This window comes from Pogona vitticeps, chromosome 1, assembly GCF_051106095.1.
Source record: "Pogona vitticeps strain Pit_001003342236 chromosome 1, PviZW2.1, whole genome shotgun sequence".
Classification (NCBI taxonomy): domain Eukaryota; kingdom Metazoa; phylum Chordata; class Lepidosauria; order Squamata; family Agamidae; genus Pogona; species Pogona vitticeps.
The window spans coordinates 238,855,497-238,879,636 of NC_135783.1; the positions used below are offsets into that span (position 1 = coordinate 238,855,497).

Sequence of the window (24,140 nt, forward strand, 5' to 3'; positions counted from 1 at the left end):
AGGGCTTCAGGATCAAAGGGCTGTGATCGTGCAGCCCTTTCATCGCTGCTTTACCCAAAGGGAGCCTTCCGTTCCTTTTTGCCAAGACCCACGACTTCGCAAAAAGCAAGGAAAAGCGGTAGTCAAAGGGAGCCCTTTGATCCCTGCTTTTCCCTTCCTTTTGCTAAGATCTGTGGCTTAGCAAAAGGAAGGGAAAAGCAGGGATCAAATCTTCTAATTTGAGGTTAGAAAAAGGGGGAGTCGTCTTATACATTGGGTCATTTTATCAACAGAAAAATACGGTAAATGTGTCTCTATACTATTTGTGCAATGGTAAGTGCCTAACATAATAGCCATAATTTCCCTACCATTGTATCCTTCAAAATCTCCTTATCAGTGTCTACTAACATTTCAAAGTGGGGTGTTTTTTTGTGGGGGTTATAAAGGGCCATCACTCCCTCCCTAGCTTCTGTTAATCCCCTTCTAGTTCCTTAGAAGCTTGTGGCCTTCATTCTTGCCTGTACTCTTGTAGCTTTTATTTGCAATTTCTGAGTTAGACTAAGAAGGTATGAAAAGTCAGACGATTCTTTCGTTTTTCTCACAAAATGCAACGCCATTGAACCAGTTCAGTTCAGCTGTTTTCTGCTCATTTGGCAAAGAGGTTTGACTTCCAATTAAGCGAACGTCCTAATGTAAAGGCAGCCAGAGCAGTTGGAGAGTTTTAAAATTATGCTAGAGAAGCAGCATGAGGGCTTGTTATCTTGACCCATGTCTTTGGAGATAATGACCACATCATGAGAGGGCAGAATAACATCTGCCCAGTTCATCTTGTAGAGCTGCTCCAGTCATATTCACTTTTGATCGGTGTACACTATATGACATTAACACATATCCAGAGTGATTTATCTTATGGAACTGAGAGAGTGAGGAAGCACTCCAGATTCTAGTTTTGTTTTACAAAAAATGTTGAAGAAATTAGTGTAATAGCTGAGAATGTAACCTTTGCTGGATTATTTTGTAGGTTGGAAGTGTTAACCCAGCAGAAAATTTCAGAGTGCTGGTGAAGCAGAAGACTGTTGACTTTAAAGAAGGTAAATGGATGCTTGTTTATTTATTTCCTTTGAGTTTTTGAATTTGCATTGAGTGATCATTTCAGGATTCAAGTGATCTAAACTAAATAATCACAGCTCTCTCTTCATGAATCAACCAACTCAGTGTACTTGTCAACCTCTACTCAAATGTATTAAGTAGTTATCTTGTGTGCTGAGGCTTGTAGATCTTTTAATGTTCTGATTGGATCATAGAGTCATAGAATCATAGAATAATTGAGTTCGAAGGTGCTTATAAGCCATTGTATTCCATTATTTCATTTTATCTAACTGAGATTAATTTAATTACGATTGTTCAGGTTTGTGTGTCATTGCAATAATCCTCTGTCACTGCTTATGTTTGTCTTTTCATCATCAAGAGTCCACAAGTGGGCCATTTTAAAAAAGTTCCTATTTTAATTAAGCCAAAGAGCCGAAATTCTGTTCAGGCAAAAAGGGAAGTTCATCCAGTTTTCTAAATGATAATGTAGAGGTAAATGTTGTAGGTGTAAATCAGACAAATATATCTCAAAACAAAAAGCTAATAAAATAAATAGCACGTTGTGATCATTAGTTCTGCCAGACAAATGTGTCTTTCATACACTTTTATTATAGTAGCTGAGAAACAGTCTGCTCATATCCATGCTTGGACACCTCGACTCTTAACACCAGTTTGCCATCCTGTTGTACAGTGATGTGTAACTACAGAGTCGATTGTTCAGTCTGCATCCTCACTAAGCAAAATATTTTGGTGACATTTTAAAGTATTCTATTCAGTACATTGTTACTTTAAAGAACTGATAACTATAGACAATAACTGGAAATAATACCAATAAAATAAATTATTTTTACTTTTTGAGATATCCCATCCTCCCTTTAATTTTTCATTTGTTGTGCTGCTGTCTGTTCCATTTTCTCTCCTGTTCATGTTTTTCTGTTTAATATGGGTGAGCATTTAGAATTGTGAAAGTACTAAAGAGAAAAAGGTTTTCCAGAAAACTTAGTGCTCAGTAAAAAGTACCAAAAGTAAACAGTTTTCAGGCTGAATTTTTCAGTACATTTTCTTTTTCCTTTTACTGATTTTCCAGTAAATATTTCTATGTGTAACAGTCCAAAGTGCACAGTTCTCAAATGTGAGACCTTTCCAAATCCTCTTGTACAGACAAACAAAGCTAAATACCTCAGGTCATGCAACTGCTGTCAGCACTTTGTGGCTAGGCAGTTTTGCAAATCCTTGGAACAATCAAAGCACTTCCAAGGAAGAATAGCTTAGTGTCCTTTTATTACATGGTACCTGACTCCCTGATTTACCACAGATTTTCCAAGGATTGGCAGGTTGATCTGGGATTGGCAGGACATAAAGCTTTTGATGACAGTGCCTTGTGCTGGTGTATATTTATGGCATGAAAAGAAAGGAAAAGGATCAGGTAGCAACTGAATTGTTAACTTGGAAAAATGTGAACAATTTTAGAAGAGAGTCTGCAAAAGCATAGAAACATGGACTTGAGTAATAAAACACAGAAACATACATTATACGAAAGGCAATACTACATATCAGAATTCTTAACAATTACAGCATAATTGTTATCATTTGATGTGGGACTTCTTGATTGCTTTACATTCGTATAGCAAATAAAAAGTCCACTTGTCTGCCATATTAATTGTGATATCTGAATAGAGATCAGTAAGACCTATGATTGAAATTCCTAAATGGCCTCATTAAGATCTGTGTTTCTTTTCAGAGTTAAATAAAAACATCTCCCACTTTTGCTGTTGTACTGCAGTGGCCTTCTACCCTGTTTCCCTGAAAGTAAGACCTAACCTGAAAATAAGCCCTAGTATGATTTTTCAGGATGCTCGTAATATAGGTCCTATCCCCCAAAAAAGTCCCAGTTATGTGAAACCCCGCCCTCCACCATTGTGCAGCATTCTGCAGGAACCAGAAGATGATGACATGACTGTAAAATAAAACATCCCCTGAAAATAAGCCCTAATGTGTTTTTGGAGCAAAAATTAATATAAGACAGTCTTATTTTTGGGGAAACACGGTAGTACGCATCGTACCTATATGCAAAGTTGAAGAGCTTGTTTGCTTATTTTTAATTCTGTCCCTGTGTTCTCCTGGCACATTCAGTGGCTCACAAGGAGATTAAAAACATTGCAAATTAACAGCTTGCCTCAGAGAAATGCAACTGTACCCTTTGAGTCTCAACGTTTTCATTAGCATTTAAAGCTGTGTTAATGGAGTAAAGAGATCAGAATGGTTCGGATGGGGATAAGTTTATAAGTAGAAGGAGGCAGTGTTGAATAGCTAGAATAACACAGAAGGCTACTGCAGAGAAAATTGCCATCCTTAGTGTTGTACTGTAGAGTTGAACTAGGCAGTGATGTGGTCACTTCTGTGACAGTTTTGGGACTGAAAATGCATGTGTGTTTATTTTAGTATCAAGGCAAGGGGATTGCTTTGGTAGTGATGAATGAACTCTCCTTCGTTCAGTTTGAGCTTTCTTAATTGGTTTTTGTTTTGTTTTAACTGGTGGTGGCTTGTCCAGTTTATTATTATTTTTAAGACTTCTCTCTTGACTTGCAAATGAGTGGTAACATTGTCATGTATCTTTTTGCAACCTAGGTACTTTAATTTCGTTCCCTGTGCATTCAGCCTATATTGCATCATGAGTAATGGCAGAGGGCTGCTAGGATGTTGAGCTTTGGCTCACTTTACCCAAGAAAAGTGCATATTTTAGATCATGCATGTGTAAGAAACGAGAAAATTGATTGTCCAAAACCAGAGAGAGTGTGCATTGGCTGGACTCATGTTGGTGTATATATGTTTTGTGTTACTCGCCACTGCTGTGGTGCGGTGATGGGGACAGATCTCAGTTGTGCGGTTGGATGTATGACCAGCTAGGCAGCAGAGGCCTGTCCTGAGTTACTCCACAGTTACTCACAGTGAGCCATAGCAACTTATGCAGACCTTGTGTGAATGCCGCTAGAATTCTGGCCATCAGATAAAAGGGAACGTGTTCAAATACTCTGACCATGAAAAATAATGTGGTGTAGTAGAGCATTGGATGGAGAACCAAGATACTGTACCTAGTTTCAAATTCCCACTGATGAAACTTCCTGGATGACCATGGGCTAGTAACACAGTTCTTCAGCCCGACTTACCTCTCAGACTTGTTCGAAGAACAAAGTGAGGAAGAGAAGGGCTGTGTGGGCCACCACGAGGTCATTGAAGAAAAAGTGAAATAGAAGTTTCTTCATCGTCGTCATCATCAGAACAGGGAACAAACACTTCCCTGAAAAGGTGCTTACATGAAGGGAATCATTCTCCTATGGAACAGGTACCTCCTTGTGCTAGTCCTTGGATTTGGTTTAACATTATCCCTATTCAGGCCTTCTCTGTTTTTTTTATATAAGTAACCATGTCAACAGGGGAAGGCACTATTCTGCTCCAACATTACTCTCCTTTCAAAAAGAAGAACTTTATGAGGAGGAGGCTCTCTGTCTCTCCATGCAGTCTGGAATCAGGATTTTTCACAGACAGAGGAAGTTCCTTTCGCAAAGGCATTTTTGGTGGTATGAGAGAACTAGAAACTGCTTCAGAGGAAGAGGGAGCTAAAGCATCCCCCCCCCCTTTTTAACCTACCTTCTGTGGCTTGAATAGAGCTCTTCCCAAGGGAAAAAAGAAGATTTCAGCTACGCTTGTAGAATTGTTGTTGGTATTGGTCACTATTTTTTCAGGGGATTGTTGTGAGCACGCTGGAGCCTCTATTCTCTCAGGCCTCCAGGGGATGCTCACTCTTCTTCTCAAATTGCTGCCACCAGGTATTGCTGTTTCAATACCAATAAATCACTGAATCATGTGTTTCTTTAAAACTTAAACTTGTTTATTTGATCAGTAAAATAAAATAGGTAAATCACAAGTGGTTAATCAATAACTCTCTCTCACTGACACACAGACTCTTCTCTCACTGACTTTTTGGCTCACCGGCCCACAGACTCATTAAGTCTCCACACTAATCTCACATCTCTCAAAATCTCTCTTCATACAACATACACCCTTATTCATATCCCAGCTCATCCCCCTTTAGCACCACCTTCCGTCCCCTCATTGGCTGCTGTTCCACTGCTCAGCTGTGACGGACAGGTGAGGGCAGGGCTGAACGCTACAGGGATAAAAAGAAGCAACACACAATATTTGGTTGATTATCAAACTGCCTGTTGATGGTTCTTCAGGCTGAAGGATGCCCATGTCTTCTGAAGAATTTTCTCGCACTGGACTTCTGTCAAGACTGTTCCGTATCAGTTTTGGTTTGGGTCCTTTTCTTATTTTATTTTATTTTTTAAATTTTTTATGGTTGAGTGATTTGTCACTACTGGCAAATCTGTTTTGGACATTTTGACTAGTTTGTACATGTGAGGTCAGAGACCCTCTCACGTCAACAAGTTCAGTTCCTTAAACAGTAGATATTTTTGACAAAGGTTGCAGAGACACTCTACAGACTCAACTCAGGACTGTCAACATCGTAAATTTGTATGCTGGTTGCAGAGTGTATGCAGAGTGTATAGCCTGTGCGGGCTCCTCTGACACAGGACAGATTCCATTGTGATGTCCAAGCAACATGAAAATGGCATCATTATGTTTGCTGCTTGTTCTTGTGATGCTTTGGCATACTTAAATAAAATATTATCTGAGAGAACTCTCTTTTTGGCAACATTTGATCTTCAGTCAGTTTCTCTCTCTCTCTCCCTTCCTCCCTCCCCTTCCCTCCCTCTCACCCTCCCTCGCAATATCTGTGTGTGTGTGTGTGTGTGTGTGTGTGTGTGTGTGTGTGTGTGTGTGTGTGTGTGTGTGTGAGAGAGAGAGAGAGAGAGAGAGAGAGAGAGTGAGTGAGAGAGAGAGAGAGACATAAAATGGAGCAAGAAATAAGTGCAGGAGAAACCTGGGCACTCTTCCAGCTAGGCTGCATCCATCTAACCTCCAGCACAATGTGATGTGTATGAAAGCAGGTGAGGCTGAAGATCATCCAAACTAATACCCAGATTCTGTTCCAGAGATGGGAGAAGCTACATTTTGGATGATTACTTCCAGAGAACCCCCAACCCATTTGGCCAAGGGCTGTGCTGGCTTGAGGTATTCTGGACATAATAGTCCAGAAGACTATCCTTCACCAGCTCTGCTCTGCTCAGATTTCTTGAGTATGAGTTGAGCTGCAGTTGGGTCAAAAGTCCCAGGTGGTAGTAAGAAAATCCCAAGCTTTTATAATGTGTGTAAGTATATGGAGTGAAGATTTCTTTAGACTTGTGTTGAAAGTCTCTCACAATGGATCCAGATGTCTTAGTTGTTCCTTTTTTATACTAGTTGTTTCTTTCTAGTACTGAATAACATTGCTTTATGGAATTATTCAAGCAGGTTTTAGTCTCCTGGGAGTGATTACCAAAAAGTGCCATCACTAAGCAGAAGTAGGCTAAGTTCTTTTCAGACAGAAATCGGGTTGTCATTTTGATGGGGGAAAGGTCAGTGTGTTAAAATGAGCTGGGTAATTTTGTGAAGCTTGGGAGTGTGTTTCTCACACAATAAAGATTTCAACTCTACTTTCTTGGTGCCTGGGGTTTTCATTTAACACATCAATGAAGATGAAGTGCTCTAGAAGTAGGGGGGAAAGCAGCAGGGCATATTTTTTTATTGCTGCAATTTGTAGAAAATTAGAATATTTTATGAGAAAATCATTAGCCATGGAGGGGGAGGAATTGACTTGTAAAGCTAAAATTGTAACATTCTCAGTTGGTTGGCTATGTATAAAATTTATAAAGCGTTGGCTCTTGTTCTTTTGGAGTGGCCAGCCATCTCTACCCCCCCCCACCTTAAATATTTTGATTCTGTTTTACTAACCTGTCTATAAGCATTGCTGCTACTATAGTACCAGTCATGTGCCATGGGTAAATGAGTGATTTAGTCTTTAGTCAAAGTCCAGTTAAAACAGTTTTAAAACAGTCCCAAGAAGCCTAAAACACATTAGAGGTTTATCAGAATATTTTCTTTTCCTTTGTGCCATCAGTTTTGGGGGACAACATTACCTGAAAGGGAGCTGAATCATGAATAACTAGTCTTCTCTTGCAGCGTACACCATAGGGTGTGTTATACAGTTGTGTGTCCTGGGTTTCTTAGAAGTTCCTGCAGGATGTATGTGAGATCCGGGAGTCCCATATACTGTAAAAAAAAAAAAGGAGGGGTACCCTAGAACATTTCTCAATCCTCTGCAGTGCATTCATGTTCCTGATTAGCTAGTTAAGTTTAAACTATTGTTTGTATCATGTGATTTCAAGAAGCATTTTTTTAAATCTTGGAAAGTATTTCTATTATAATATGAAATATGGGATATTTTTAAAACAATGTAATTAGGCTTTGTTTTGTTTAATGGTGTTTTGGAATTCTGGGATAAGCATAATGGTAAGGCTGACATTGCAGTCATGGTGATCCTAAAAGGAAAATTGTTGTGACAGTTTTATAGATTCTTGTGGAATTATGAGGAGCTTTTGCATGGTCATTTCATGAAAATGCCCAGATCTAAGAGAAAGGGACCCCATACCTCATTGCAGCCCTCGGTCTCTTCTGTAGAGCAGTGGTCCTCAACCTTGGGCCTCCAGATGTTATTGAACTACAACTCCCAGAAGCCTTCACCACCACTTCTGCTGGCCAGGATTTCTGGGAATTGAAGTCCAAGAACATCTGGAGGCCCAAGGTTGAGGACCACTGCTGTAGAGGACTGGGACTGTCTTTAGAGCCGAGTTTCAAGTGACGCTGAGGGAGAGAAAGAAAGAATTCTAGGATCGTGCTGGGGACACATGATTGATTGTGAAATTCCATAGTGCACTTCCTTGTTGCCAGGTGTTAACACCCAGCACATTTATGTTGGTGTAACCTTATGTTACAGTGGTTTAAATGGGATGCTGGCCATTGACTGAAGTCCAGTAATAGGTTGCAGCTGTAGTAGGACCATTGAATCCTTAGGAATTTGGTAAGTCAACTCTTATGTAGGTTTCATTGGTTCAATGGGATTACTCTATTTGTGACTTACTACAGCATTTCAACCAGTGAATTGTAACTAATATGTATAACAAATATGTATAAAAATATTGTCACTGCAGCATTTATACACAACCTCCTGTTACGTTCTACAGTGATACTACTCTTGGTCCCTAATGTACAGGCACTCCCACAAATCTCTTCTAACAATTGTAGTCCAAAATGAAGAAAATGATAATCTCTTTCAAAATGGGTAGAATCAACCACAGCTTCGGTCTTTACCTTTAAAAGATATGGCACTGCATATGTCCCTACCTTTTACAGTTGATAGTGCTGTGAATTTTCTCTTTGTGTAGAAACACATTTCCGTTCATGTATCATCATGTAAGGGTTGAAGGAAGCAATGTGAAGGCCACATTTAATTAACCCAACATGAATCCAGTTTATTGTTATCAGTTTTGTCAACTCATCTGCCTTGACAATGTTTCAAAGTAACATACATTCCAAGCTGCAGCAAAGGCATTGGGTTGCTTTATGCCTTCAGAGGCTAGTTGCAGTGGCCTTTCCAGTGATGACAGTTACTGTTGTTAGAAAAATATGGCCCTCAAACAAATAGACTGTCTCAGCGCAGATAACTTTATTTAGAAGTAAGGAATCTCATTGCAATTAGAGGCGCAGAACGACAAGAGTCCGGGAGTTTCTTGTGGCCTAAGACAAATTGTTCATACAGTGATAGGCATTTTATAGGCTTGATACAGAAATTGTTTGTGCCCTTTGTTGCTTTCTTAATCTCCAGGGTACATTGGGACTTACCAGTTGTGGTCAACTATTTCTCAACATCATGCTGTCAACTATACATGTCCTTTGCTACAGCGCATATCTCGCCGCTTTCCATCTTTCCCAGTTGTCCTTAATGACCTCAGCAAGGCCTCCTTTCATGAACCAAACTCTGCTCTGGGCACCAGGCTTACATGCTGTTTATATCCCATATTTTTACACTCTCACACTGTTGTCTATTAATGGAAACTTTTCTTAGTGGACCAATTTGTTTTTAAAAGGCGATATTGATTTATTGCTCTGAGTCTTCGGTTGCTCATCCTGGCACCATCTTACATTCTTTTCATCTGGGTAGTGTGGGCACTCAGAAGGTCTCTAGGGCCCAAGGCAGATGTATAATTCTGAGCCCCGCCACAACCCTCCTTCCCTGAATCAGGCAACCCTGGTAGAAAGTAAAGGGTATGCAGTGTTAATGCTTTCTAGGAGGAAGAGTTGGGCAGAAGAGCATTTCTCTATGACAGAGAAAACAAATGCTTGTGTTCGTTGACCATCAATATTCATACTTTGCCCAACACTAAATACATCACAAACGTTTATGGCATATTTATAATACTTGGTCTCTAAAGGCTCACTTTAGGTCCTCTTTTTATTTCTATGTGGGGCTGCCTATGTATCAGGAAACTTCAGCAGGTGCAAAATGCAGCAGCCAGAGTGCTAACTGGGGCTGGAAACAGAGATCACACAACCCCCCCTGTTACAGCCACTGACTGCTGATCCATTTCTAGGCAGAATTCAAGTGATGATTCTAGCCTATAAAGCTCTAAATGCCTTGGGCCCAAGCTGTCTCAGGGGCCATATCTCCCTCTCTGAGCCTGCTCAAGTGTTAAGATCATCAGGAGAGGCCTTCTTCTCATTCCCGCCACTTTGGTGGGAACATGGGAGAGGGCCTTCTCTGTTGCTGCTCCCAGACTTTGGAATTCCCTCCCACAGGAGGCTAGGCTGGGCCCCATTTGAATTTGCAGTCTTTCTGGAAGCAGGTGAAAACTTTTCTCTATAAGTAAGCTTGAAGCCTGTGTGAATGGCTGCCAAGTGGGTTTTTTTTTTTAAAAAAATGGATTGTTGTATTTTACTGCAATAAATGTATTCTGGTCTTGATGATGCGTTTTGTTGTTGATGTTTTGGTTTTGTACTCATGGAACCTTTTAGTGTTGTATAATTGTTACCAAGTTAAATACTGTATTTTAATTGTTGTAAGCCACTCTGGGTCCTTTTAAAGAAGAAAGGCAAGTTAAAATATTTAAATAAATAAACATTTTTATTTTATTCTGGAACAAATGGTGAAGAGCAGGTGTAAAGTGCCACAGGGCATGGGAATTGTCCTTAATGCCAGTGTAAACTGGCATTTTATGTGAGCATCATTTTATTACTGGCAAACATAAACATGATGCAATGCTACAATGATAAATAAGAGAGCTCCAGGTATCTTTTGGGCAGAATTGAGAGAGCATGATCATCTTTTCATCTAAACCTTTGCTATTGATTTGGAAGGGAAATACTTTGTCGGGGTGGGAGGGACTTCCATTGGCTGACTATCTGATGTACTTTCTCCTCCCTTCATCTCCAGTTTATGATGATATCTTGCTCAGCACCCCCATCTGTTTTATATGCAAGGTAAAACTGGGTCAATGTTTTTTTAATGAGATACACCAACCTAATAAAAGAAGCAAAATCGAGTTGAAATCTGTTGCTTAGATCCTTACTCTCCTTCCACTAATGGAACAAGCCCTGTTTATGGAATGTGTGTGTCCCATTATTCCCTACTATTTGCAGCACCTTCACCCCCCAATGGGTTGGGGTTAATGGTACCCATGGGGATGATGTGGAATAAATGACATGTGGCTATAAATTGCAGAAATCTCTCTCTCACACACGCACACACACACACACAAAATTCCTGCAATTTTAATTTTCTGAATTTCAGCAGTTTTCCAATGAGTTTTAACAATCACTGTTAATTACAATGTGTCTCTGTGGGTTTTCAAGCCTGTACCCTATTTCCAGTTATTAGCAATTTCTATTATGTTTTCTTTTGTGTGTTTCCTCCAGTTCTGGTTCCCACTATGTGACTTAATGGGTTTTGTTAAATCAGGGAAGAGTTAAGTCTGGCCCTTGATGTAATGATGGGCAAGCAATATCCAGACCCACTTTACTGCTGTGGCACGTTAACTGGAATTTTGAAGGGCAGGAGGGAAATATCAACTAGAGTAGGGCTTTTGTGTAATATGTACTCTGCACAGTAAACAGCAGTGATCCAACTAAGCCCTGATTGTGTGTGCTAATCCCCATACTATTTGCAGATGTCATACAGCTAGCAGGATATAAATGTGGTGAGGAGGAGAGGGCAAATCCTTGTATTTCTGAAAAAGCAGAAAAAAATGCACAAAACTGTGTTCATATTGTGAAAATATGCACAACAATGTATATATTTGAAAAGTGGATTCAACATACTTTAGCCAACCAGAAAAGGAAACTAAAATGCCTGCGTTGGTTTGAAAACATCATACAGAATGCATACCTTTTCAGGAAAATGTAAAAAATATACCTATTTCTTTGAAGGGGAATGAGTCTAGCAACCAAATGTTTAACTCAGATGGAGCAAGAATAGCAGGAGGATTCTGACAGAGATAAGTAAAATGAGATAGATGAACTCTTAGCATTCTCACACCCACTACAACTGTTTAGTTTTGAAAAATAAATTGGGTTTATAAACTCCCATTGTGCTCTCTAGGGCAGTGGTTCCCCACCTTTTCCCAACTGTGGACTGGTTGAGGGGGCGTGGCACGCTTGCGTGGGGGCATGGCATACTTGCGGGGGAGGTGGCACATCTGTGAGGGGAGCGTGCTTGCGCACATGCACGGGGGTGCTTGAGTGCATGCACGGCAGGATGGCAGGAGATCTGTGTACGCGGCCTTGTCCTATCTAGGCCGCGGACTGCTGCCAGGTCGCGGACCGGGGGTTTGGGACCCCTGCTCTAGGGGACAAGGGGTATCTTGCCTTTTTATAAATTTTCAATTTTATAATTTATAGGGTGGTGTTTTGTGTGGTTTTTTTTTTTTTTTTTTTTGAGTGGAGGGGTAGCATCTGTAGGCTTCCATTCTCCCACCACCACCACCACCCTCCACGCAGAGCAAGAGAACAGGAGAAGAAGCGGGGTGGGTGGGATGTAAAACAGTAAAAATATTAGGTGTATCTTTTGCACAAAATAGACATCAGAAATAGAAATACCTGGAAACCAGTGGGCAAACACTTCACACCCTTCCTGGACTTCCTTGCTTAGACCTCAAAGCTGCAGTTCATGCAAGAATACGCCAGAAGTTCAGCACACACACTCTGGGCCTTAACAAAGGCAAGAGTTTCCTGTGTCATTAGATACATTAACTCAGTCATTTAGGCCTTTGTCACACAGTCAGAACCTCGATTAACACAATTATGATGGAATTAGACTGCTGATCCTTCCCTGTCAATAATTTTAAACTTCTCCCAGAGAACAGCCACTCCATTTATCTGAAGAAATATGTTTGGACACATGAAAACTAGTGAAAAATTAAAAACTAAGTCTGAATGGTGCTAAAAGACTTCTGGTTTCGCTTGTGCTGCCGCAGACTAACACAGCTACTAGTCTGATATTTGTTTCCTTGTTGGTGACACAACCCAAGTCATAGGAACGCTGGTGGAGGAAGAAAAGTGGTGCATTGCTGAGTTCATTTCCTTAGCTCTTATAGATTTAGTGCCCTTTCCTTTAGTTCTATTACCCTGCTAGACCCTACTCAGATCTGATGTCAGTTTTTAAATCCATATCGCATTGTTTGCATTATTTGTATGAGAGTCACACTGATTATACCTTGTGAATAACTCCTATAATTATCTGATTCTTTTCTTCTAGTCAGCCAGCAGCTAATAAAACACATTCACCAGTTTTTGGAAAACAGGGGGCCTCTGTACTATATGAAAAGCATTGACTGCATAAAGGTTTTCAGAGAGGAAGCGATAAAGGTAACATGAGATACTGCATTCGGTGCTGGGATTTGGGAGTGGAATGTGGCCAAGCATCCTTGTAGTCAAAATACAATAGACAGCATCAAAAAGGGGGCACAGAATGCATTTGTTTTGGGTATGCTAGATACTTAAAAGATGCTTTGGTATTGTATATTTTGGTCTTTGGCCCCTGTTTAAGGTATAGCTGGCTTCTACTGGGCTTTTGAAAGGAAGAAGGAAAATGGCTGCAACCTGTTAGATTTAGAGGAAGCTGTACCATTCCCAAATAATGTCTTTAAAAAACCAAATAACAAAAGAAATAGTACTGCTTTGTGAAATGTCATTTCTTTAGTGACTCACCACACATTAGAAGTTTGCTTCTAAGCAAAGCCAGATGAATTGAATGTGCAGTAGATTGAAATGCTTCACTGCCTGTCTCTCCCCGCAGCCTCTGTTTTCAGACAGGGTGTTATGATGAATTAAGAATATGTTGTCACTTGGGTGTCAAGCTCACTTTTATTTTTCTGTGTTGTTCCTTTGTTGTTGTTGTTGTTGTTTCAGCTGTCAGAAGTGCAATGTTTTAATGATTTTCTGGAGGCTCTGAAAAAAAAGGTAGAAGACAAAAACTTAACCGATTTCTGGGAGATTATAATACAAGGTATGTCAAACATTATTTACAGTGTGCTATGCAAAGGCTTGATGCTTAGAAGATGGGAAATTTGAGGAGGAAAATTGCACTTCTTTCCGGAAAAAATAATTGGTGAAAGAAAGATGCAGACTGGTATCACTTCAGCAGAGAACCTAAATAAAAACAGGGTTTGTTGCTTTTTAAAATATAGATTTTTAGAATGGTAACAAGTGGTATGTGTACAATGAAAGGGGAGAGTGCTCAGATGAGGGAGCTGAGTTGGATCCAGACTTTCTGTTCCACCAGTGGAAATGTCGCCAAGTGGAGTTCTGTTTACGAACCCTTCTAATTGGTGGAAACCAGAGCAGCAGCAGTCTTTGTTTAAAAGAATTCCACAAATCTTTGGAGCACATTTACAAAGGATAGAGGCGGCATGAGGAGGAGCTGGGTGAATCAGCAGACTGATTCTTCTTCAGTTCAGCCAGCACACACACACACACACACACACACAAAACACTTGATCAGAATCCTCCAGGAGATAGAAGGGACCCTTCTGGCTATAGAAGTCCTCTGTTGGATCCCATGTATTATTGCTAATAAACTGCACCAATTGTATACATACACTGCTCCAAAATAACACAGTCTATTCAATGGATGCCTTTGGACATAGGGAACAAAACCAATTTATGTTGTATCTCATTAGTTTGGGGACAGTTAGGATATTTGCACAGTTACATGATATGCTTATATAGTCTTAGATAGAAAGTAGTAGGCTTTTCTAGGGTTGCTGCCTTGGCCACTTGACTTCCTGTTCAGCTGCTCTTGTTACCACTTCATATGTATAATCACAACATGTTCCTGTTGCTTATAATAGACTTGGGAAGAGCAAATCCCATGTTCCGTGATTGCCGAATTATGTACTCTTTGTAATGACAAATTCCACCTTTGTCCAGAGCTGGGATAACCTTTGATTTATGAATACTGACTAATGAAGTTTGAGTTAAGGGGAGTTCCATTATCATGGGAGTTCAGCTTCAAGAGAGAAAAACTAAGCAATGAAAGTTATGTCTGTTGTCGCAGATGATGGCTTGGAAGTTTCGTTCATAACTTTACATATTCATGGATCTTGAAAACAATTAATAGATCTTGTGGATTTGAATGTCAACCCCATGGGTTCTGCTACCTTATTGACCAGATCAATCTCCCGGTCAGTGCCTTAGTATTTCTCTTTGTGAAATGGAAAGGGTGACACAAATTTTAATAAAAGGCATGTGAAGACTCATAGTGTAGTACAAGATGCAGTTTCTTTCTATTGCTATGAACAAAAAAATGGCTCTTGTATTTAACTGGCATAGGAGAGTCATACCTCCTCTCTCATAAATATCCCTATCCTTGATTAAGCCTCCCTGTCTCTAATATCTTTGTGAGGTGTCCTACTGTCACCACTACCTCATTTCTTGTCACTCAGTTTTCCTGAGCGCCCCTTCTTCTGATGACCTTTCCACACCACAGCCTTCTTTGTCTCCTTAGAATTTCTGTGAAGTTTTTTGTCTGCTTCTTTTCATCTTGGCCTCTGTTCCGTCTCTCTGAATTTCAAACCATGCAGTGTAGGTCTGATGTTGTTCTTGGTCCATGCAAAGGCTTTTACCATATAGTTCCACTTTAACTTTTTGGTCTGGAATATTCACTCCCCGGAGCCATTCTGCTTGGGTCTTTCTATCCATAGACCTTACGTGAAGTTTGAATTTCAGCTGAATACAGCTTTCTCTTGCATCACTTCAAAATTTTAATTAGCAGAATGTGACCAGTCTCCCCTGTTCAGAATTTAAATTTTTCATAGATGTAGAATGTTTAGGTAATGGAAAAGTAACTTTGGATGAAGGAAATACCCAGCAATGTGGAACATGTGCTAACTATGGAACTTTATTAATCAGCTCTGGACAAATTGTTGACATTCAAGGAGGGTGCTAGAGTATGAAGATTCCTAATTCTCCAAGGAGGAATACAATAAACATTGTGTAACTAACACAAATTGTGGCAAAAGGTGTGGCTGTTACAGTAATGTGGACAGAAAAGTATGATTTTCCATGTTGTTTCTTTAGCATATTTTCAAAGTCCAGGTGCAGAAAAAGTGAAAGCAAATTGCATTGCTCACAGATAAAATCCACCCAGTGTCTACAATCTAGATATATGACAGGGAACAAGTTAGGGTGCAAGAGTGACTCAGAATATTAATTGACTGTGTTTAAGTTCTTGAAATATTAACTGTGTAATGTTCATGTGTTGGGAGTGTTTCACTGTAATGGGAGTTCAGGTTACAGAGAGAAGAGACCAAGGAATGAAAATTGTTTCTGTGTTGCCAAAGATGGCGGCTTGGAAGAGCCATTCATAACTGTCGTGAATGTAAAGAATTTAGTGAAAGTAGAAATGCTGTTGAAGAGAACAAATAAAATTCCCAAGGGTTCTTGTAAAGAAACAAGATAAATATCAAACAGAATTGTCTTCCTTGTAAACTGTTATTTTCCCAAAGAGACATTTAGTGACTTAATGTGGAAGACCATTGCAGTGCAACCATATCTATAAACCAATTAACATATCAACTGCCAATTTTCATTTCTTTATCCATGTTGGACTAAATCAGCATTCTTCTAGCTGCATTCTCCCCAGGCTTTTTAGCCTCTAGTGTCCTCAGACTGAAAAACTGTTGTGTATAACCCAAAGGCTTTTCCTGAGTGCCCTCAAAATGTTATGGTCTAGACAAAAATATATATATAAAGAAACCTTATTATTTGTACTGTGGAATGAATGTTAATTATGGTACATGATGATACTCAACTTGTTTGTGAGAGCTATGTTATTCAAGTGACATCCCCCCACCCCAAATGTGCTTTGTGATGGCAAAGCCTTGGTCCATTAACTCTTTTTCTAATATCATTAAGTAGGGTGATTTTGTAATATTGTACGTCTTCGGTTACTTTTAGATAAAATTTCCTTGATCACTAAAGATGAAGCTGGAGGAAGCTCTGTGACAGCGGAAGATGCCAAAAAGGTATTTGTAAAGATTCATTTTTAGAAGTGAGATATGCCACTTGGCTAGTAGGGACGTGGTGGCGCTGCGGGCTAAACCGCAGAAGCCTGTGCTGCAGGGTCAGAAGACCAAGCAGTCGTAAGATCAAATCCATGCGATGGAGTGAGCTCCCATCACTTGTCCCAGCTCCCGCCAACCTAGCGGTTCGAAAGCATGCAAATACAAGTAGATAAATAGGGACCACTTCGGTGGGAAGGTAACAGCGTTCCGTGTCTAAGTCGCACTGGCCATGTGACCACGGAATATTGTCTTCGGACAAACGCTGGCTCTATGGCTTGGAAACGGGGATGAGCACCGCCCCCTAGAGTCGAACACGACTGGACAAAAATTGTCAAGGGGAACCTTAACCTTAACCTTAACCTATGCCACTTGGCAGAGCAAGGTTTTGCAGGAGGCTTGCGGTGATCTGGTTCAGCAGATGGAAACCTGGTGGTGTGATCCCATCTTTAGGCCACATGAAATCCATTTGGTTGTGCCAAAATAGTGTGCTCTTTACCTGCTATGCACATTCCTGTGAGATCTGCTGGCATATTCCTGCCACTGGTTGTCTTCTGAATCCATCAGCTGTTTTGTCTCCTGGGCTTCTAATTACGTCCATCAAACAAGGTGTTTCACTTTATATCCAGTTCCTCCTTTTTAGAACCCTGTTACAAAGATACAGGCTCTACCCAGGATGAGTCTTGCTACATCTGGCACACGGCGGATTCTGTCTTCCTCTGCTATTTAGATTCTTCTTGTTGATGTATGAAAAATACTTTGAGCAGCAAATACTTTGTGGAAGCAGGAAAATGCCTTCAGACAATAGTGATTTGTATTTTAGGGATTTCAGAAATTTGGTGTCCCTTTTTCCTTTTGTGGTATCCAGTAAAGTGGGCTACAGTCCACAAAACCCACTATCAAATAAACCCTATTAGTCTTTCAGGTTCACAAGACTCTTGGTTGTGTTTAGGAATTAGTTGTTGTTTTTTGTCATCTTTCCACACACATTGAGAAAGTTGGTCTGTTCAGAAGCACCTTGGTCTTAGAAGCAAATATGAAGCCACATTGTTAAGAAGAGCTACTGTAGCTGCCATTCAGTGCCTGTTGTTCCATGGCAGTACATAGGTGTTCTCTATTGACCACACATGAGATTTGACTTCTCAGCATCATAGATAGTCGGCTGTTCTTCAGTGCCGCCTCCTTCATGCCCTCCAAACTGTTTGCTGTATAATTATGGGGACTGTACTCCAACACATCAGGAGGCCACCAAGCAGTGAAGATTTCCTTTAAAATGTTAATAGCTCTTTCAGGCCACAAAACAGAAGGCATTTCCTGGAGGTGCCCTTCTGTCAGACCTCACATCCAGGCAAGTAATGACTTTTCAAGGCCATTGCCGTTGAGGTTGGATGTTTCCTGAAGAAAAACATGGGAGCAGGAGGCTCATTCAGTACATTCGGTTCCTTGGAGGAAATGCATGTGTTTTTATTACTTTCTCTTTGGAATCGGTCTGAGTATACAATGAAAGGCAATAGCAGACTGAACTAAAAGACTTCTAGATTGTATCAATTCAGACTTCAAGTGGGGGAAGTCTATTTTTTAAAAGATATCCTCCCCCCCCTTTTTTTTTAAAAATATGTGTCTTCTCCAAGAAGCTTCCCATAGTTGTACTCTGAATTGACAGTCAACTCTTCCAGCTCAATTCCTGTCTGATTCTGCTGCAGTTCAGGGCTTAGGGCTGATTTTTGTGTATAGTTCCTATGAAAAGTCCTTACTTTCCTTGAAAGAGAACTGGCATTTTTGCAGCAGAACACCCATCCTGACCACTGATTACTGGCATGCTAAGTTAATGTATAGATGTGTCAGTGCCAAGTGCTTTGCTGGGACACGGGCTTTTCCCCATCACCCATATCCTGTATAAACCGGAGCTTCGTCTCTTGGATTGAGAGCACTCAGTACAGCTCCCAGAATTCCCCAGGCTGAAGACCAAAAACATAAAACTGCATGTCTCGAGTCCTCCCTAAGGCAGTGTGTTCTTCAGAGACAAAGGGAAGGAATGTGCCTCTTTAGAACACCGAGATGATCATGTTAAACAGACCTGCCAAGCACATCCTGTTGTTACCTTGAGGAAAGTAATGGATTTCAGCATCACTATTACATGTAATTTTGTTTCTACATAAATGTAAAACAGATATTGTCAGGAAAGAGGAAAAAAATTAAACTGCTGAGACTTTCAAGTGCTTTCTAGATGGAAAGTTTTTTTTAAAAAAAGTTTAATTGTGTTGCTAAGCAATTTCTCGTCTTCTGTGTCTTCTGATGTGTTGTTTACATCTAATTTAGTGCCAGAATGCCACTTTAGAGGCCTCACAGCAAATAAGTAACTTTCAGAAATACCATTTTACCTTAATTAACTATGTAAAAATGGGATTTGCTCCAGTGGAGAAAAGCTTTTTAAATTTGACAACTTGCTTTTACTTCAATATTGCCTGTACTGTACAATAATGGCATTACATTCAGTGTCAGGGAAAAAGAAGCACACAGGCATGATGTTGGAGACTGTGCAATCTTCCCTGCTTGTATAACCTTCGCAAGTCTGTGATGCTTTTTACTCCAGAAAGCCAGAACATCTAGGCAGTCTTACGAGTGAAGCACTACTTTTAGGGTAATGTCTGCCTCCAGCTTTGGGGATGTGCAAGCTTTGGATACTGATGCAATTCAAGCGACTGTCAGGTACAAAAATAGCAGCCCAAAGCACAATGGCATTTGTCTCATTTTGGAAGCCCAGACTAATACTTTCCTACTAAATTAAATTTCTGTTCACATTGTGGCAGAAAAATTGGATTGGAATCAAGTTCATAACTTAAAAAAAAAAAAGAAATTAGGTTGGATGCAGGCATTCCTATGCTCTGAGGCTGCGTGTTGCTAACTTGACTGACTTATGTATGTCCTTGGATGCTTCAACTGCCCCTTCTAACTCAGCCAACAGGGTTTTGCTTCTTCCTGTTCCTTGTGGCCTTGAGGACTGAGTACATTGCCCTTTCTTATCTGGAGATAAATTCTTTCAGCCACTTAATTCTCAGTATAATTCTGTTCTTTTGTACTCTTTCCCCTAAAGATTGCTCCCTTAAAGTACTTCCTTAGATGGCACTCAACAGGTTTTATCAGAAGCAAGACAAAGCTACTCTTACCCCTGCATATTGGAGTTGTTAAAGTAGTTTGTGGTTGAGGAAAGTTGTTGAACAGAGAATCATCTACATGCCATTCCGAGTTTATGAGGTTTGGAGTCTCCTCTCCTTCACATGTTCTGCTTTAGCCCAAGGCATCTTAAATAAAATTTATTTGCTTTTGTTTTGCAGTGCAGACTTAGTTGTCCCGTATTTGGTTTTACATACAGTGGTGCCTCGCATAACGATGTTAATTGGTTCCGAAAAAAAACGTTATGTGAAAACATCGTTATGTGAAGCACCATTTCCCATAGGAATGCATTGAAAACCGGTTAATCCGTTCCAATTGGAACGGATTATCCAGTTTTCTCCCTCCCCCCCGGCTTGGATGTGACCCACAGCGGCTACCTCAGCCATAGCTGGACTCCCTAGAGTCTGGCCATGGCCGGGGTAGCCGCAGCGGCTCGGATCCAAGCCGCGGGGGGAGGGTGGTGGGATTGGAATGCCTTTCAGGCATCCCGGGCTTGGATCCCACCCGCCGCCGCTTACCCAAGGGTAACCGGCAGCGGGTGGGATCCAAGCCCGGGATGCCTGAAAGGCATCCCAATCCCACCACCCTCCCAACCTCCCCCCACGGCTTGGCTCCAAGCCGTGGTGGGAGGCTGGGTGCGGACACCCCCCCGCGCTGCAGCTGCCACTTGAAGCCTCCCCGTGTCGCTTTCCCCAGCCGTTCTTGGACTTCCAGGCGTCCGAGAACGGCTGGGGTAGGCAGCGCGGGGAGGCTACTGGCATCGGGGACAGGGTGGGGGGGATCAGGAAGGCTTGAAGCCTACCCACGCTGCTTACCCAGGCCGTTTTCGGACTTCTGGAAGTCCGAGAACAGCCTGGGTAAGCGGCGCGGGTAGGCTTCAAGCCTTCCCGATCCCCCCCACCCTGCCCCCGATGCTTGAAGCCTCCCCGCGCCGCTTTCCCCAGCCGTTCTGGGACTTCCAGAAGTCCGAGAATGGCTTGGGGAGGCTGCCGGCGGCGGGGACAGGGTGGGGGGGTGTCGGAAGGCTTCCAGGCAAAGGCCTGGAAGCCTTCGACACCCCCATACCCTTCCCCCGCCGCCGCTGAGAGCCTTCTGAGCTCTCAAAGGGCTTTCTCCAATATCGGAGGGGGCCCTTTGAGAGCTCGGAAGGGAATTGTCGGCAGGGGATGGTGGCTTCGGGGTCCTTCCGAGGCCACTGGCGACATTTTCCCCCAGCTGAGCGGTGGGGCTTCAAAGCTCCCGCCGCTCAGCTGGGGGAAAATGGTGCCTATGGGGAAAAATCGCAAAACGGGGCGCTTATTATACGAGGCACCACTGTATTTGGTAGTCCTTTTCTGCATCTGACATTGATAATTAGTTAGTGGAACTCCTAGCAGCTTAAGAGCTCTTAACAGTTCTTTTCTAATGTAATTATATTTCTTTTTCTCCTTTTTTTAGTATTATGTACAGTATTGCAGTCCAACCTCGACCTGGTGTGGTACCGACCACTCAGTAAACTGAAAGCTGCTTTGTTTGTTTGTTTGATCATTGCTGTAGATAATGAACAATCTGAATCCATTACTTGATCACTTTCAAACTTACTTGGTTTACAGTTCCTGGCTCCCAAAGAAAAACTTATGGATGTTTCCCCAGTGGCTGATGAAGGTGGCGATGTTGATGATCTTGTAAGTGTCTTAAATAAATCTTCCAGCATTATTATTGGAATAGCTGGGTTGCATCAGGGAAAGTTACTTGTAGCATGAAAACAAGGATGAATGAACACAAGTGTATGTTATGCTTCCGGTGTTGTAGAGCAGAGATGGCCATTGGTGGATTGCATAGTACATCCAGCTATCAAACCCACTATCTCAGCTGAGACGTGCCATTCAGCATGCATCAGATAATGTTTATGGAGATTTCTTAATTTATGGCAATTTGTGTCTAAAACTATGTCATTTGTGTAACTGCACAACAGGGTTTCAGTAATTACATGGCAAGTATAACCAGTATTACTATGCACATTTCCATTCGTTAAATGTGCATAGTATGAGAGCTTTGGTTGGATCTCTGTTGTCAAAAAACATGATGTTGAGGAGTCATAACTCCAACAGGTAGACAATAAGAAAGATGCCTTGATTATGCACATATGCGTACCTTTATTTATTGAATGTTATTGTATTTACTGATTAATGTTTTTAAATACTTCTGATATATTATTATTTATTTTATGTGATTTATTTGATTTATATCCTGCCCATCTGGTAGATTCTACCACTCTGGGTGGCAGTAATTATTGTCTTCAAGTAATCCCTGTCTTAAATTACATCTGCTCACCTGCATTTCAGTTGAGCTAGATCGTAAATAGCAGCACCTACTGGGGGATCTGGATAGAGCCTGAACATTGCCCAACTTAGAGCTGGGAAAAGCGGAAGTGTATCTTGAGAGAACCCAGGGGAAATTATTTTATTTGAAAATGGGGTCCTCCACATGTACCACCTTGAGTTTAATGGCATAGTAACTTATCTCCGTCTGTTCTGCATACGTTACTCCTAGCATCTGGAAAGTGGGCTGCAATCCACAAAAGTGTGTATCAGATAAAACTTGCTAGTCTTTATAATGTGTAAAGAATTAGCACAGTTGACAGCCCAGAGATTCACCCATTTCAGAAGTTTTGCCCTGAAATGAATAGCCTCTTATCTAAATGTAATGTGTTATTTTGCAGCTGGATATGATTTAAATGGATGGGCAGCAACCTGAAATCTTTGGATCTGAAGACATCTCTAGAGTCCAGGGAGAACATCAGAAGTGTGGGCCAGAGAGACTTCTTTAGGTGCTCAGGTTCATAGAGTGGGCACCAAAAATTGCCAGTATCTTGTAGACTATTGTTTGGTTGTTCTGTTTGGTTGTTCAGTTGTTCTGTTGTTTGTTTGTTTGCCACCATGCTTGCAAGTCATAGTGTCTTTTTTAGTCAACATTTCTTGTCACAGAATGTATCCGTATTTTTAACAATAGATCTTTTTCATAACGTGTTGCAATATGTCCCTCTTTGTTATATTTGCAAGATTTTTTTATGGTTTAACCTCATGGTCTTACCTGGTCAGAGAATACTGTCAGGGCAGAAATCCCTGTGGATTTTATAACCAGAAATGTGTGTTTGCATTGGGGGGGGCAGGCTGACAGAAATAGTAGTGTGTGTTTATGACCAGTATAAATACTTAGCATACCAAGAAGCAATCCTATACATTTGGGGGGGGGTTGTACAAGGAGCTGAACACCCCCCCCATTTGTCTATGCTGCCCCAAGAAGGAAAGCCGTACCATGGTGGATGTTCATCTGTCCGCACTCATGGTTCTTGTGTCCATTCCAATTTAGCATCTCCTGGTTGAACCACAACTCACATTTTATGTGGTGATGTTGGTTTCCAAATAGGAAGCCTGTGTGTAGATCAGAGGTAGGAACTTCCCCAGATTTGGAGATGATATTGTCACAATCCCACCCATGCCACTCTCCAGATTCACTGGGCGATACTTACTTGGAAACATGCCATTGTGATTTTTGTTGCCATCAAGACCCAATGATTATGTTAGGAACTCTGGCACATTGAGCGTGTACATAATTCATTTCCCTAGCAACCCAATAGGACCATAATTACTTAGGTTCCTTTCCCTTCTTCCTGTCACCTCTTCCATCTTTTTGCTCCCAAAGTTTGTTTTTGGAAACCTTCTTCATTATCCTTTTCTACAAGGTCGCTACTTCCAAGCAGTTTTTGTTCATTTGGTTTTTCTAAGACAACTTGCGGTGTAGCTGATTGTCAGTACTGTTAATGCTGAAAACATGGAATTTGTATATGAACATGATGCAGAACAATTTAAGTGATGCAGATGCCTTGTTTGTTCTCAAATACAAGATTGTTATTTAACAAGCGGGAAGAACCTAGAAGAATATTAAAAACTGAAATGTGTGTTGTGGAAAACTTGCCTTCTCATTTTTGCAGGAAATGTGCATGTTCAGAAAATAGAATTTGAATTGGCAACTTTCCATATCTTAATTTTCAAAGTCACAGCAGCCTGAAACCAAACAAACAAACAAATAAACAAAAAAGAAAGGAATGCTTAAAAAAACACATATATTTATCTGATGGAGGAAGTTTATTCCATGTAATGCAAGGGGGTACACCCTGTGCACCCCTAAAGGCTTAGGTTTGCCTCCTGTGGATACCGTGACCTTCACCACTCATTTCATGCAGACGATTCTTTTGCTGCTGCTTCTACCATCACCTCCTCCACTTCTGCCAGCAACATGGGAGGAGGTGTCTGTGTGAGGAAAATGGGATCTGCTTGAGGAATTTCAACATGGACCACTGAC

General features: G+C 41.1%; 1 protein-coding gene across 2 annotated transcripts in view; it reads left to right on the forward strand.

The window, feature by feature from the left end:
• XRCC5 (X-ray repair cross complementing 5) overlaps nucleotides 1-23,748 on the forward strand; it is a 67,002-nt gene extending 43,254 nt beyond the window's left edge. For both annotated transcript variants that reach the window (XM_072985264.2, XM_072985265.2), the window contains exons 16-21: nucleotides 1,001-1,070; nucleotides 12,818-12,927; nucleotides 13,471-13,567; nucleotides 16,519-16,586; nucleotides 21,389-21,460; nucleotides 22,498-23,748. In XM_072985264.2, the coding sequence (XP_072841365.2) occupies nucleotides 1,001-1,070; nucleotides 12,818-12,927; nucleotides 13,471-13,567; nucleotides 16,519-16,586; nucleotides 21,389-21,460; nucleotides 22,498-22,512 (432 nt within the window). In that variant the 3' untranslated portion in view covers nucleotides 22,513-23,748. The remainder of the gene's footprint in view (nucleotides 1-1,000; nucleotides 1,071-12,817; nucleotides 12,928-13,470; nucleotides 13,568-16,518; nucleotides 16,587-21,388; nucleotides 21,461-22,497) is intronic.
• The last annotated feature ends 392 nt before the right edge of the window (nucleotides 23,749-24,140 follow it).